Here is a 16,016-nt window from a genome sequence, read left to right on the forward strand (position 1 = left end):
CATCACATCTTCTCATCACCTCCATGCTTCAGGACTTGCCTTCAGGCAGGCCCAGAAAAGCAGCCCTGATCCCATTTGCAAATCTGCAATTAAGGAGACAGGCTTCCTCCCTCCAAACTTTGTGACAATGAAGGAATGAATGCTTTTCCTGGAAAGCATGGCTCATGAGTCCTGCTCATAGACAATGGCTGGTTCTGAGAGGACGACCAATGAGCAGAATATTCCATTACTGCTGGTGTCAGAGTCAAGGAGCGTTTCCAGCTTCTACAGCTGTGGCACTTCCTGTGCTCAGAGCCAGCTGACTGGCTGCTAGAACAACAAGCCTTAACTTCGGCTATATTAAGACTGTGTGACTTCCTTTGCCGTTCTGGGACCCATCTTGGTTACCTCATGGCATGCTTCAGCTTGGGATAAGGCTTAAGACTCCCTCCATCAGGATGGAATTAGAAACAAACGCTGACCCTCAAATCCCACAGTAAGAGTTTAAGATCTTCTGGGACGTTGCTGAGAGAGCCCCCAGGGCCATGTGGACAAGGAGGCAGGTTACATGTCACCTTTGTGATTGGAAAGAAGTGCCCGGCATGCCTGCTGCCCAGACTTGGGGAGGATTACATTTCATCAGGTGGCCAGCCTGCCAAGGCACAAATGTGGAAAGGGGACCCAGCCAAAGATGTCAGGCATCAATCACTGTCCTGCTTAAGCCTAGGGCAAGAGTGATCAATGAGCACACTGCTTGTGAAGAACCCACAGGCCTTGGTTTCTGAGTCATTCCTAAGGGCAGCTCTGAGGGGGAAATCGTTGCTCTTGGCCCTCCCAGAGCAGGCAGCAAAGAGGACATCCTGCAGGTGTGTCTCTCTTTAAGAAATCAGGACCTGTCTGTGTGAGAAAGATGAACCAAACCAGTTGCTGTGATAACCAGCTATGATAATCTACATAGTCCTTGGTTCTATACAAACTCCTTTTCACCTCTAAGATCTTTGTTAGCCTCACAACAAATCCATGCAGGTATATATTTACTGGCTCTATTTTACAGATGAGAAGACTGAGGCACAAAGCAATGACATGAGTTACCCAGGGTCTCATGGCCAAGGTGAAAACCCAAATCTTTGACTTCCCCTTTGTGTTTTCAGCCTCTTTCTCCTCCCTTATTTGATCTGGGGAAAGGAGGTGAACAAAACAGCTTCACACCCATAGGGAGCTTATGTCTCATAGGGAGACATTGATGAAATGATCACAAAAATAATTGCATAGTTATGATCTAAGATAAATGTTATGGGTCTTTATCCTGAGGCCAGCAGGTAGCCATCGGGTGGAAACAGCTCCTGTAATAAAATAGAAATGCTCCTGCCAAAACCAGTTTGGCTCAGTGGATAGAGCGTCGGCCTGCAGACTGAAAGGTCCCAGGTTCGATTCTGGTCAACGGCATGTACCTGGGTTGCGGGCACATCCCCATAGGAGATGTGCAGGAGGCAGCTGATCGATGTCTCTCTCTCATCGATGTTTCTAACTCTCTATCTCTCTCCCTTCCTCTCTGTAAAAAATCAATAAAATATATATTTTTTAAAAAATAGAAATGCTCCTGATGAGCAGGCAAGTGGCCTGACTGCTAGGCCCAGCTTTGCTGCCTTGCTGCCAGATGACTTGCAGTAATTCCTGCTCCTTTCTAAGCCTCTATTTCCTCATCTGCCCAGTGAGGGGAGAGGGTTGGATTGTTGTTGTTTTTTCCCCCAGCTGTTATGTGTCATGTTTCCAGGACAGAACGAAAAGTAATGTCTGCAAACTTGCCACCATCACTATCTCAAATGTCACTTGCCCTGAGTTATTTTGGAGCTTGGTGGTCAAGATGTCTGAGGTTGCATCCTGCCTTGGGCTCTTGCTCAAAAGTGCAGGGTGGCCCCTGATTTAGAAATAAATGGGAAGGAAGTGGGTCATGCCATGCTCTCATAACAGGCTCCACCTTTCTCTCTCAGGGACAGAAGGGAGATGGTGGAGTTATGGGTCCACCAGGCAAGCCTGGGCCTTCTGGTCAACCTGGCCGTCAGGGTCCCCCAGGCCCTCCAGGTCCCCCATCCACAGGTAAGAGCTACACTGCTTCACTTGACCTATAGTGTCACACTCCTGGCCAGCCTCCCGGAGAGAGCACAAGGAGATACCAGCAGAGGCCTGCCTGGTGTTTTGAGCTAGAAACTGCTAGAGAAACGTCAATCTATATAATAAAAGGCTAATATGCAAATCGACCGAATGGTGGAACAACCGGTTGCTATGATGCACACTGACCACCAGGGAGAAGACACTCAACCACAGGGGGAGCACTGCTCAGCCAGAAGCCGGGTTCACGGCTGGCAAGTGCAGGGGCAGTGGTGGGAGCCTCTCCCACCTCTGTGGCAGTCAGGCATCCCCGAGGGCTCCTGGACTGCAAGAGGGCACAGTCTGGGCTGAAGAACACCCCCCCATCCCACAAGTGCATGGATTTTGTGTGCCAGGCCTCTAGTATATTTATAATTTCTCCACAGTTGGGCTCATTCAACTTTTACACAAGGAAGATATACATTGTTCTGGCTTTGTTTTTAGCATTTTGGAGAACAAATAGAGGAGAGAAAAAATTACATTGATGATGTCATTTATGCATTAAGTGAAAAATAATGCACATACTTCATCAATAACACCTTTTACGAGAAAACCATTTCATGATTCTAAGCAATTCTCTTAAATCTGGAAGTAAAGATAACACTGTAAAATTTTCCATCTTACACAGTGTTAGGAAAGAGTCCTTATGGATTTGCATGGAATATAGAAAGAAACGATAAAAAGAAATCAAAGTCATTTGCAAGGTCATAGGTACCCTGCTACCTTGTTTTACTTTGTTTAATATAAGTTAAGCCCTTGATTTAGTTCGTTCTCATCAGCTCAAAAGCACATTGTATAAGCACAGCGTCTCTATTTCCAAGAAGACTATTTACTCATTGAGCAACATTCTTTGTCCTCAGTTATACAAAAAGAATCAAAACAATTTTTGTTCCAATTTTTTCCTTAAGAAAAATGAAGACAAAATTCCACAGTGCACTCCCTTTCTCTCCCCCCTCTGCTTATGGAAATATATTTGCAACCGCATCATGGGATGATCAAGAAATGTCACATTTTGTTAGATCCTTTAAACCAAATTAAAGCTAGTTCTGAAAACCCAATCTGCCAGAATGCCAGGAAAATTCAATCTTAGACTCCACTTCTCCAACTGCCACAAAAGAATTGGGTAGAGATCCTGGGATATTATGGCAGAAAAACAGCAGGGCGGGGGGGGATCCCTCCAGCCTTTTATCTGCCCTGTTTACCTGTGAAATGCCTGTTGTCTGAGGCCACGTGGTCCGTGGATGCCTGTGACTGCCATCTCATGCCATGCTTAGGCATTAGAACATCTCCAAGGCTGGGAATCCTGGTCCCTATGGTTCACTTCCCACAGAGTGCTCACAGCCATTCCTTCGAGACCTTATCTCCCCCAGGATACTGGGGAGGGGATACCTGTTCTCTCCAGGCCTATGGGGATCCCTCCTCTTCCAATCTCTAGCCCCCGCGCTCCTCACACTTCATATACTACCCCCCTCTTAGGAGCTTTTCTCTTCTGAGAACAGAAAGCAGAAGTTTTCATATAGTACCAACAAGTTATCTTGTCACATCTACTTCTATTTGTTAAGGGAGCTGGATTTGAGATGCAGCCTAGGCCCTGTGTCCATGCCCCATGATCTGTTTCCCTGCGTTGACTAGATGATCCAGATGGAGGTCCTTCCAACTCATCTTTCTTCTGCCTAACATTCCCCTCGAGCCCCATGACTATGAGCTGCCAGGGACTGAGAGCATGGCCTGAAGCCTGGGTTTTGCCTTTGGAAGAGACTCTCTTGGACCTTGGGGCATTTAGGGGCCACACGGGAACATGAAGGGGCGGGGGGCGTGGGGGTTGTGCGGATGCATAAGGAGGTCCTTAGCATAGTCAGACCTTAATATATGCATCCATTTGTAAAGGCCAGCCCTCATTTAAATTGAATTCCTTCCCTCCTTGGGCCTGGATTGGGTGAGAAGGGTAGGGCCTGGAGACCAGCAGCAGCTCACTCAGATGCCCACTCTTTTGTCTTGTCAGTCTCTGGTGGATTATAACCTCATCCCTTTAGTAGACCATTGTAGCCTTGTTTTCTCTCCTTGGTTTCCTAGCTCCTTCTCACTCAGCCGGGGATGCTCATGTCCCCTTCCCCTCCACCTCTCCATCCTCTTCCAGATCCTTCCAACAGATGCCCTGCTCTCTGCAGAGCTGGAGCATATTTCTGCAGTCTGTCTGGGTCTCTGTGGCCTAAAATGACTTTCCTGTCATCTTCTGGGTCACCCAACATAATCCTCTCATTCCTTCAAAGTCCTCTCTTCAGTAAGGCCTTCCTTGGTCCTTAATGGATGGGTCTCCTTTCCCTGCTGCCCCAGTCACACATTGCCTCTCTGCTATTGCCCCTGGTTCCCCAGTTACACATTGCCTCCCTGCTATTGCCCCTGGTTCCCCAGTCACACATTGCCTCCCTGCTATTGTCCCTGGTTCCCCAATCACACATTGCCTCTCTGCTATTGCCCCTGGCTCCCCCGTCACACATTGCCTCTCTGCCCTTGCCCTCCACTGGTAACTGTTTTTTGCAAATGTGTTTCACCTTTCTTCTAGGTGACAAGTCCTTGAGGCAGGATCTGTGGCTGAGTTGGCTTCACATCCCATGGCACCTGGCAAGTGGTATGGGTGGGGCTGGTCCCCACAGGTGCTCACTGGGCTACATTGGCTCTCAGTCTGTCCCACCTGGGTATTGCAGAGCAGGGTGCTGGCCATCTCTTTGGACTGTTGTCCCCTCCTATGTCTTCTTTTAAGTCACTTCCTTTCTGGGAGCTTCTCAGAGTGAGAGGAGAAATAATTCTTAGAGAGAAGAAATTATTTTGGGAGTGGGAGAGAAGGGAAGGAAAGAGTTTATTGGAGGCTTTCCCTGTGCCTGGGACCAGTTGGATAGTAATCAAGAGTTGAACCAGGCCCCCAGAGTGATTCCTCAGACCACCTTTGAGAATCTGATAAAAGTCCCAAACCCACTCTCAGGGGGGAAAAATGTGTCTTCCCCAAGATGCTTCATACTACTTCCCAGAGTCCCAGAACCCTTGCCTCAAATCCATCTGGGGATATCATCAGGCAGAATTCTCCTGGGCTAGTCCAACCCTCTCTTTACAGATAACTATGAGCCTGAGAGAAAAGTGTCTTCCCCAAGTTCACAGAGCTGACCGCTGACCACATCTGATCCGGAATGGCCATGCCTCCTGGGTCTGAGGCTTTCCCACTCAGCCCTGCAGCCTCTGTAGGTCAGAGTGGGAGCTGGGGGAGATGTGGGGACTATTCTGTGGTTCCTCTGCCTTCCCCCAGGTTCCGCTCAGACCTGTTCCCACCGCAGCAGCCAGTGGAGATGAGCCATTCCCTGGGCAAAGGTGGAGAGCAGGTCCTCTGGCTGCAGGGATGCAGGGATGGAGGCCAGGCCAGGCCCCCGGACCAGCTCTGAGAGGCTCAAGTGGGGAAATTTGGGTTGCTGTGCCCTTCAGTGCAGCCTGGCAGGACACAGGCAGCGAAACAGATGCCTTCTGACAGCTGGGAGGAGACAGCAGGAAAACTGCAGTGGTGGCAGGAAGCAGGCTCGCTGCCACATCCTGTCATCTTAGGGGAAGGCTCCCTCTGGTTCTGGTGCCCAGTGCTGTGGGATGAGATGGTGCTGCAGGAAGTGGAGACGGTGGGAGCTTTTTATTACCCAAGTTACAGAGCAAAAGAGGCACTGTGGGGTAGGGGAGGGAATGAAGGCAAAATGCCTTTAGGATGTAATTTGCAATAACCAAATTACAAATTTGGCTGAGTCCTTCCTGCACCAGACAGGGTTTAAGTGAATCAGTGTGGTACCTGGGAATTGCCATCTATCTCTCTGCAAGCATCAGTGTTCCTAGATGTTTGTCTTTTGAACGGCATAGTGTTGTCAAACATGAATTCAAATCTCTGCTTCAGCACGACTTAGCTGGATAATGGGACAAACTCCGGAATCTTTTGAGGCCATGGTTCTGAGGAGTTGTTGGGGCCATTCACATCCCTGGTTACATAGCATTCCCCCCTTAGTTTGCCCAGGTGCTTAACTACCAGAATATTCATGGGCTGGTGGAGTCTCTGTTCTCTGGGCTCCACTCCACAAGATTGGGGCTCCTCCCACAGGATCATGTTCCTATTTCTTATTAGAACGAACAGCCATTACTTGGTATAAGATGTTGACAAGCCTCCCTTGTCCTCATACCGGCAGCATCTGGGCTGGACAGGCTGAGCCTGCTGGTGAAGGCTCAGGGTGTGGGGGTCTTCCCATCGAGGCCTCCTCCTCCAGCTGTGGCTGCTTCCCTGGGGTCCTGACCAGACCTTTCCCTGGGACCATTTTATTTCTTGTCCTTCTGGGATCTGCAAGCTGTCTCCCCCATTGCTGGCTGCCCTGACGTTTTATAATCTGAAACCAACGACTGGTTGGCATTCAGACTCCTCCCCTATTTTCCCAGGAGGAAGGGTCTTCATTTCATTTTTCAGTCTCTATCTTTTCCTCTCTTCCTGTTGATTGGATGGCTCTTGCTCCAGCACTTTTCTGCCAACTGGAATTGTGACATCTAGATTTTTCTGAAGACCTTTTCTTTCTAGTTAGTCTGCATTCATTCATGTATTCATTCACTCAGTCATCAGACATGTACCATGCCCCTACTGTGTGTCAAGCCCTGGTGAATGGAACAGGGCTTGTGGAACTTACATCCTATCGGGGGGAGCGGGGTGGGAACCAGATAATCTCACAATATACAGAATCACAAACAGAGATAAATGTCTTGAAGAAAAGCATAGAGAACCATGAGATTGTATCCAAGGTTAACAGGAAAGAATATGAGGATTCAAAAAGGCTTCCCTGGAGAAGTGCAGGGAATGGCATGTGAAAGACCGTTCCCTAGACCAGCGGCTCTCCACCGTGGTGCACAGTGGAATCCATCCTGAGAGTTTTTAAAAGTGCGGTTGCCTGGGTCCCGTTCTCAGGAGTCCTGAAGGTCTGGGGTGCGGCTGGGCATCAGAGCCTTCAGAAATGAAGGTGAGAGCTACTGCCCTAGCAGGTCTCCGACGTTGCAGGGAATAAATTTCCTTATCACATCTTTTCAGGACACTCTTCTCAGTACCAGGGAGAGTACATGGGCTGAGCATTTTTGAACCTCCATTTTCTTCCAGAAGAAATTTTAAAAATGCTTACTCAGAAGTTCCTTTGTAAAGACCCTATATATAAAAACAATATAAAATGAATTTTTAAAAAAACGATAAAAGTTTATTAGTGAGCAATTTATCTGCAAGGAGTCCCCTGTTGATAGTGGTCTAAGAAGAGAGGATTGTTTTTTTCATACAATGAGAAAGTCAAGAGATGGACAGTGGCCCACTTTGGTCCAGCATCTAAGGGTCAATACTATCAGGGCTCCAGACCCCATAAGCCCCTGGCTTGTCCCTTATGGTGGCTTCTCTCCTCATCCTTGTTACTTCATGGTAGCAGAATGGCTGCTGCAGCACCAGCCATCTTATCTGTCTTCTAGTCAGAAAGAAGGGGGAAGCTATGTCTCTCCCCAGCGATGATTCTCCCTTATCAGAACAGGCTTTCCCAGATGCCCACCCTTCTTCCACCAGACCTTGCACTGACCAACACTGTGGCACACGGTCACCTCCAGGTGCAAGGGAGTCTGGGAAGTAGAAGGTCTATCTATCTAGTCTCTAGCAGTGGTTCTTCCTAATGCCGTGACCCTTTAATACAGTTCCTCATGTTGTGGTGACCCCCAATTTCATTGTTACAAATTGAACATAATTAAAGCGTAGTGATTAATCACAAAAACAATATGTAATTATATATGTGTTTTCCGATGGTCTTAGGCGACCCCTGTGAAAGGGTCGCGACCCACAGGTTGAGAACCTCTGCAAAGTATAAAGAGAGGGAAGGGAGAATAAAGGTGGAGAAGGGTGTTACCACACCCAGCATGGTTAAGGAATCCTGTCCCAGAGTCACCTCCTCCACATCTTGGATCAAAAGCATCTCTTTGAACCTCTGCCCTGGAATACTGTGGACTTCAGCCTTCTTTCTGTTGGGAAGCATCAGCCTGGGCTGTTTAGAGTTCTCTTCCTTGGCTCTAGTAACACAGTCGTCTGTTGCTCGCTAGGACAACTTACAATGGGACCCAAAGGCGAAAGAGGATTTCCAGGGCCTCCAGGAAGATGTCTTTGTGGAACCCCCGTGAATGTGAATAACCCTTCTTATGGGGAATCCGTGTATGGGCCCAGCTCCCCGAGAGTCCCTGCGGTAGGTTCTTGTGGGAGAAACCTGGGGTGTTACCCAGCAGCACCTCTCATCTGGTCCTCGGGCCTTTGTAATAATAAAACTTATTTTTTATGTATGTATGTATTTGTTTAGCAAAACTTATACTGGGTACACACATAAGAAATTGGACATAAGGAAAAATCAAAAGAAAACTATTTTGTTGTGAGTCCATTTTGATGTATTTTCTTTGTCTTTTTAAACAAAAAATTACAGAAAATTTCAAAGAAATACAAAAGCCAAACAAATAGTATAATAAAAGTCCATGTGCTCTTTATCCAAATTCCATATTTATCGACTCATGGCCAATCTTGCTTCCTCTTTATGCCAGCCCACTACTGCCCACCCTCCCTTGGTTTATTTTGTAGTAAAGCTGGACACCAGTTCATCATAAACATCATTTGAATTGATGTATAATCACCCGTCCACCATGCAGTTGTGCTGTGATTTATTTAACCAGTGTCCTATTGTCAATGTTTATGGGGTATGCCCAAGCTTTTCACGAACGTACATAATACTGTAATGAACACCTTTGCGAATTTTGTTAAGACTCATTTGTAAATGTTGAATTACTTGCTTAGATGACCTCACCTTCCTATTTAAGTCTTGGGCACATTTTAAACGTTTTTAAAAATTTGGATATTTTTACTTCAAATGGAGACATTAGGAACTGGATTGAAAAGCTATGGGAATCAGGAGGAATGCTAGAGTGTAACATGCAAACGCCCTTCCCACTGATAACCAGTCCAAGTACAGCGACGTGTCCTCCTCCAGCCCTCCTCTGCCCCCACTGGAAGTGTCTTCTCAAAGCCTCACCAGTGTGTCCTCTGGCAGATTTTCGTGGTCAACAACCAGGAGGAGCTTGAGAGGCTGAACACCAAACATGCCATCGCCTTCCGCAAAGACCAGAGGTCCCTGTACTTCAAGGACAGCGTTGGCTGGCTCCCCATCCAGGTACCCAAGGCAGGCGCTCGGGACACCCCCCACCAGGAAAGGCATGTACCTTTCAAGGTAGAGAAGGCCAACAGCGAGGCTGGTGCAGAGTTCTGTTTCCGTGGAAGGGCTGCGCATCCTCCCTCGCTGTCTCTGAGCAGCTCTTCATGCCCCCGCTCCCCAAATAGAACCTTTTCTTCTGAGCCAAGGTTCCCAACAGTCTCACGTCCCTGCACTGCAAGGGCAGAGTGGATCAGGCCCAGCCTTCCTGCCCCTACAGAACTCTGGGTGACAAAAAAGCAGTGCCTTTCCCACCCAGGAGTGGGGGCGCTCCTCGGCAGAGCCCCCCCGGACCCAGAGCTTCTGTCCCCAGTGCCAATGACCTGCCCTGCCTGGCACACTGTCCTTGGTAACTTGGTGTGTTTCTTTGGCCAGCTGACCCCCTTCTATCCTGTGGACTACTCTGTAGACCACCGCGGCTCCTGTGGGGACGGGGTCCTGCAGCCCGGGGAGGAGTGTGACGACGGGAACGATGATGTGGGTGACGACTGCATCAGTGAGTGGGGCCCTGCCATCAGGGTGGGGGGCAGGGCAAGCCCTGGACACCTGGGGTGATTTGGGATCATTTTAGAGCCTGCGGGGTGTACCTGAGCTGTGGTGGGGATGACCTGCCTCTGAGGCCAAATGTTAACTCCTTCATTATCCAGGCAGGTCACTGGGGGTTGGGGTCAAGGCCCTTGCCCCCAGAGAAGCCACCAGGGCCTGCTTTTTTTCTGAATCCTACTTCTTGGCAAAATCCAAATTCCAGTTCATGTTCTTTGTCAAAAGATCAGGGTGAAAAACAAACAAAAAAGAGAGAAGAAACCACAAGCAAGATAAGGGTGATGAAGAGTGAAAGGAAAAAGGGGGAAGCCAAGAATTTAAATCCGGACTCACTTTTACCAGATGGAGCACTAGTAGCAAAGCCCTTTTTAGTGAGTGGGCCCAGCCCAGGCTGTCCTGCCCCTGCCCCTTCTCAGGGCTGCACTTGCTTGTGTCCTCTCAGGCTGTCACCGGGCATACTGTGGAGATGGTCACCGGCACAAGGGCGTGGAAGACTGTGACGGCTCTGACTTTGGCCACCTGACGTGTGAGACCTATCTCCCTGGGTAGGGATGCCCTCACATGCTGTTCTGACACCCCCCGCCCCCTCCTTCACCCTCCCTCCTCCCTTCTCTCTTTCCTTCACAAACAACTTTGAGTGCATCTTCTGTTCCTGGTATTTTCTGGACACTGAGGTATAGTAACAACACAGTACAGGATTCCTGCTCCTCCGGGGGAGACAGGCAATAGACCCACAGCCACTGGGTATCCTCCAAGAGCAGCCAAGGCCAGGGCGAAACAGACACAGCCACCAGCTCCATCTGGGCTCCGGTGTCAGCAGTCTCCAAGCTCAGCTGTTACCCCTGCGTGAGCAACTCCATCCCCAGTGGCCGCCATGACCACATTAGTCTCTGGGGCTACGGGTCTGGGAGGGAGTCCAGTGGAGGGCGGAGGTATCAGGGCATCTAAGCATCTGTGTAACAAGCTCCCACCAGGCCTGTGGGTGCAGGTGAGACCACACCAGCATCTAACTTTGCTCACTCGTGGCTCCTTCAAGAAAACCCCAGGAACTTAGTATTGCTTTCAAGGACCCCTTTAATTATTTCTGAGCCTCTTCATAGGGGTTTGAGTTGCTCAGGGTGACTATTCTAGTGTTGTGACCTCTGCATTGACATCCCCAGGCCAGCTGAAGGCTCTGGCCCTGTGAGGCACTGACTCCGTGCCCAGAATGTGGCGGCCTGAGCTCCTTTCAAGGTGTGATATGGTGCTACGTTCCCCAGTCCTCATAGAACCAGAGTTGTCTAACTCTCTAGGGAAAACAGGGAGGCTCCTCCCTTAGCTCCAGGGGATACCTGGCCTGTCAACCCTCTTATGTCCCTCAGGAGCCCAATCTCTTCCAGCCCTGTTCCTTTGAAAGGCGTGGACCAGGCCCTCAGCAGAGCTGGGGAGCCAACACCAGGCCGCTCTTTCCATTGCCCCCCTCTCTTTTCAAGGGCATCTTTTCGATACCCACACCCAAACCTGTATCAGCATATCAGACGGCGGGGGGGAGGGGAAGGGGAGGTTGGAGTGGGGGTGAGCGGAGACTGTAGACAGTGATGGCGAACCTTTTGAGCTCGGCATGTCAGCATTTTGAAAACCCCTAACTTATCTCTGGTGCCGTGTCACATATAGAAATTTTTTGATATTTGCAACCATAGTAAAACAAAGATTTATATTTTTGATATTTATTTTATATATTTAAATGCCATTTAACAAAGAAAAATCAACCAAAAAAATGAGTTCGTGTGTCACCTCTGACATGCGTGTCATAGGTTTGCCATCATTGCTGTAGACTTATAGTCACCCCAAGGTTCCAAGCACTCTAGCCTTGGCCAGGCCTCCACTGCATCTGATGTCTGTGGGTGCTGCGCCCCCTTGAGGTAAGGAGGGCTCCTAACAGGCACCTGCCAGAAAGTTGGCAAAAGGGCCAAGTGGGTGGATGGCTCCATGGCAACAGCTGAGTGTAGACAGTCACTCATGGAGAAGAGGACTGCATGCAGTGGTTCTCCACCTTCCTAATGCCGCGACCCTTTAATACAGTTCCTCATGTTGTGGTGACCCCCAACCATAAAATTATTTTCGTTGCTACTTCATAACTGTAATTTTGCTACTGTTATGAATCGTAATGTAAATATCTGATATGCAGGATGTATTTTCAGGGGTCGTGACCCACAGGTTGAGAACCACTGGTAGAGCCTGGCGTGCTGGGGTTTCTCTCCTAATCCCTAGAAGCCTGGGGTGCTTGTGAGCGTGGGCATAATGCACAGCACGCTGTCTCAGGATTAGGACTTGGGCTTACGCAGGTATACACTGCGCTGTCCAGTGTGGTAGCCTGCAGCCACACGTGGCTATCTAAATTTAAATTATAAAGTAAAATAACATTTAAAATCCAGTTCTTCAGTCACACTAACCTTATTACCAGCGCTCAGTAGCCACAGAGGGCCCGTGGCTGCGTAGTGGACTGCACAGCCATAGAACATTTGCATCAGCACAGGATGGTCTAATGGACAGAGCCGAGCATGTTTCAGGCCTCGAGAGGGGGAGATTCTCTCAGAGATGCTGTGTTAAGGCAAGTCTACCAACCCTCTCTCCCAGACCCCTCAGCTGGGCTCAAGGGGAAAAGACCACAGGCCTTGACTCCACTCCCCCACATCCCTGGCCTCACATGAGCATGAGAACAGTCTCTATAGAACTTTGGGCAGCAGTGGCTGCTGTTGGATGAGGTTTGACCAAAGCCACCAGAGTGGCCCTTTAGAACATGGCTTTTCCCCCAGGGCTGGCAGGGCCTCTCCTGCCCACTGCCCAGTGTCCACCCTCACCTGTATCTGCCTCCTTAGGTCATATGGGGACCTGCAGTGCACCCCGTACTGCTACATCGACTCCACACCCTGCCGCTACTTCACCTGAGGCTGCCAGGAGGTGGCTGCATCGCACGTACCTGCAGCAGCGTCTCCACCCTCATTCAACTGACCTCATACCGTCCTGGTCCAGTTTCCACCACCTTCATTCAACAAAAACAAGGTCAAACTCTTGCTGCTAAGATGTGCTTTTAACTCAGTCTGACGGGAAGAACTCAGGACCACTGCATCCTGTCTTAATCCAAAGTATTGGAAGACCTCCCACATGCCCAGCCTGGGGAGGCCCAGGCTCCCACTGGGCTGGTAGCTGACGACAGTGTCCACTGTCTTCCGGAGTATGGCCGACCAGGCCCTGGACTGGCTTAGCACTGTTAGACACACATAGACCTGCGGGCTGTTTGCTCACATCCCGGTGGGGGCACCTGGGGCACCTGGGATATAGGCCTCTGCCCCTCTGACTTCTGGAAGCCTGGGCATCTCACCAGGGAAGCCAGCCTCCAGCTCTCTCCAGGCCAGTGAACCACACAGCAGGAAAGGGGGGCCCTTCTCTCAGGGTAGCTCCCAGCTCTAGACCCACTGAGGGACTCCTCAACTACCCACAGCCCAGAACAGCCTCATGTGGACACTGCTCCCCTAACAAGAGACCTAACCATGAAGAAGTACTGAGAAAGCCCCAAACCCATGCTCTGTCTGGTTAGAGGGTGAGGCTCAGCTGGGGTGCCTATGAGCAGAGAGTAGTGAGTAGTGGCCTTCCACTTCTCCGTGTTTCCCCAAGGGCGGCTCTCATGGTCTCACCACTCCAGACTCCATCTTGACCTCGTGGCTCTCTGCAGTTTGACTTCCATCTCACAAATGCCCCTCATGTCCATTTCTGGCTCAGGAGATTCTCAAACAAAGTTCATGCCCAGGCAGGGCTGAGGAGAGCCCCACCGGGGTTTCCCATCTGGGACCCAACCACTTCTAGGCAAAGAGTTTCTGTCCTGAGCTCCGACTGCTGGCTGCCTGCTGACTCTTGTGACCCCCCATGTCGTCATAGTGCGTAGCCTGGTCCTCATGTCTGTGTGCCCGAGCCCCACAGGTGTCCGCAGGACCATCAGCCTGCACATCTGTGAGCTGCCTTTCATCACTGGCTTTCCTGAGTGGGGCCCCAGCTTTGTTTTGGAAAGACATCTCCACACGGCAGACCTCAAATGGGATTTGCCCATTTGTTACCAGATGCAGGGACATCCTAGGCTTTTGTACAAAGCTATTTCCTGTGGCTAAGTCTTGGTGACTCAGCAGACAGGAGCGTCTGGTCCATCAGGCCATCATACTACAGTAGACGGGGTCGGCCCAAGGGAGGTGTCATTTGTGGTGGGCACATCGGTCAGCCTGGTTTCCTCAGCCTCTACCCCATGTCCTGGGGTGATGTTACTCCCATGTAAAGCCACCACCTTCATACCGGGATCTCCGGTGGGAAATCAAGAAATAAAGGCAAAAAGAAAAAGAAAGAAAGGCAGTTCCTTTCCCTGCTGTGGCTGTCTTCCCTGGGAGTTTGGAAAGTGTCCAGCATTGCCTGGTGGAATGAGGGGTCTTAGTTCAACTCTCCTTTCCAGACTGCAGAGGGTTCTAGAGCTTAGAAGCAGTCCCGCTCTCTCAGGGATAAGGGAGGAAACTGGGGTGCAGAGGTCACAAAGCCATCTTGCTAGCCCAGCCCCACCCCAGCCTTGTATTATGACCTTGTTTCGGATGGTGGAGATCCAATACTGCCTTGGGCCTGGCTGAGAGGATCCCTGCCCTGGGTCTCACACCTTGGAGGGCACTAATATGTTTAATTATCATATATAATAAAAGCCTAATATACAAATCAACCGACCAGCAGAATGACTGGTTGTTATGATGCATACTGACCACCGGGGGCAGACACTCAACGCAGGAGCTGCCCCTAGTGTTGGTGGCAGGGGGCGGGGCCAGCAAGCGGGTAGTGCCAGGCCAGCCAAGATGGGTGCCAGTGGGGGCCCCTCCAATCGCCCCACCAGGCACCCCGCAGAGGGAGGTGACTGGCGATAGCAGTGGGGGGCTGGGCCAGAGAGCAGGTGGCGCCAGGCCAGCCTAGGTGGGTGCCAGCAGGGGCCTCCCGATCGCCCCGCCAGTTGCCCTGCAGATCGCCCCAATCACTAGCCAGGCCGAGGGACGCCACCCGTGCACAAATTTGTGTACCAGGCCTCTAGTCCGAGGAGATTGTTACACTTGAGCAACCCAGAGTTACCACTCAGAAGTTCCAGGAGTGTCTGTCTTCTCCCTCACCTTCATTTGTAACATTCTGAGAGGGTTGCAAATCACACAAAAGTAATGGGTTGCAGAGTCCCCACCATCTCATCCAACCCCCCTGAAATACAGAAAAAGAACTTACAGTGCTTTATCAGAGGGGTTCTCTCTGGGGATTCACCTGCTTGTTTTCAGTCCCATACACTTGACTTTTAATCAGATAAGTCTACAAAAAACAACCTTCCTAAGAAAGAAATCAGCTATTTCCCTGCCCTTTCCCCCTTGTCCCACTCCCTTTCTAGATATGAAAAGGGGCCCATGTAACACTGAAATTCTGCTGCAGGAACATTAGTATCTCAAGTGAATTTCATTTGTGGTTATTTGGGCCCCTGTAGTTTCTTCAGAGTCAATGATGAATTTTCTTGTCTTTGATGTTCCAACCCACGAACAGGACCACCATTTACTGCATACCCTGCCCAGGTTATACTCAATCCAACCGCTAGATGGGAAGTTAAATACAGGCATGGTGGTAATGGGTCATCGCCTGAGGTTCACCAAGGGATTGTCCTGAATCAGCAGTTCTCAATTAGGGTCTGTCAGAATGACCTGAAGGGCTTGTTAAAACATTACGGGGTCCTACTCTAGAGTTTCTGATTCAGCAGTCTGGGTGGGGCCTGAGAATTTACATTTCTAACAAGGTCCCAGAGGATGCTGTTGGACCAGGGACCACATTTTAAGAGCCAGTGCTCTAGGGATATGGCTCATCTGAGAACAACTGCAGAAGACTAGGCCAAAAACACAGGGAGGAAAGGTGAGGACTTTGGGTGGGTGGCTTTTTAAAACTCTTCCATTAAAGAGGGCTGGAGGGGTGTCTATGCCCCTTCCTCTTGAATCTAGGTGGGCTTTTGACTGCTTTGACATACAGAATACTGTGGAGATGATGCTGTGT

General features: G+C 49.9%; 1 protein-coding gene across 3 annotated transcripts in view; it reads left to right on the forward strand.

The window, feature by feature from the left end:
- COLQ (collagen-like tail subunit (single strand of homotrimer) of asymmetric acetylcholinesterase) overlaps window positions 1-12,957 on the forward strand; it is a 64,875-nt gene extending 51,918 nt beyond the window's left edge. For all 3 annotated transcript variants that reach the window (XM_015568106.1, XM_006770183.2, XM_006770184.2), the window contains 6 exons: window positions 1,971-2,076; window positions 8,251-8,390; window positions 9,240-9,359; window positions 9,774-9,894; window positions 10,384-10,486; window positions 12,800-12,957. In XM_015568106.1, coding sequence (XP_015423592.1) covers window positions 1,971-2,076; window positions 8,251-8,390; window positions 9,240-9,359; window positions 9,774-9,894; window positions 10,384-10,486; window positions 12,800-12,869 — 660 coding nt within the window. In that variant the 3' untranslated portion in view covers window positions 12,870-12,957. The remainder of the gene's footprint in view (window positions 1-1,970; window positions 2,077-8,250; window positions 8,391-9,239; window positions 9,360-9,773; window positions 9,895-10,383; window positions 10,487-12,799) is intronic.
- Window positions 12,958-16,016: the final 3,059 nt, after the last annotated feature.

This window comes from Myotis davidii, unplaced genomic scaffold (genome assembly GCF_000327345.1).
Source record: "Myotis davidii unplaced genomic scaffold, ASM32734v1 scaffold962, whole genome shotgun sequence".
NCBI classification, from domain to species: Eukaryota; Metazoa; Chordata; class Mammalia; order Chiroptera; family Vespertilionidae; genus Myotis; species Myotis davidii.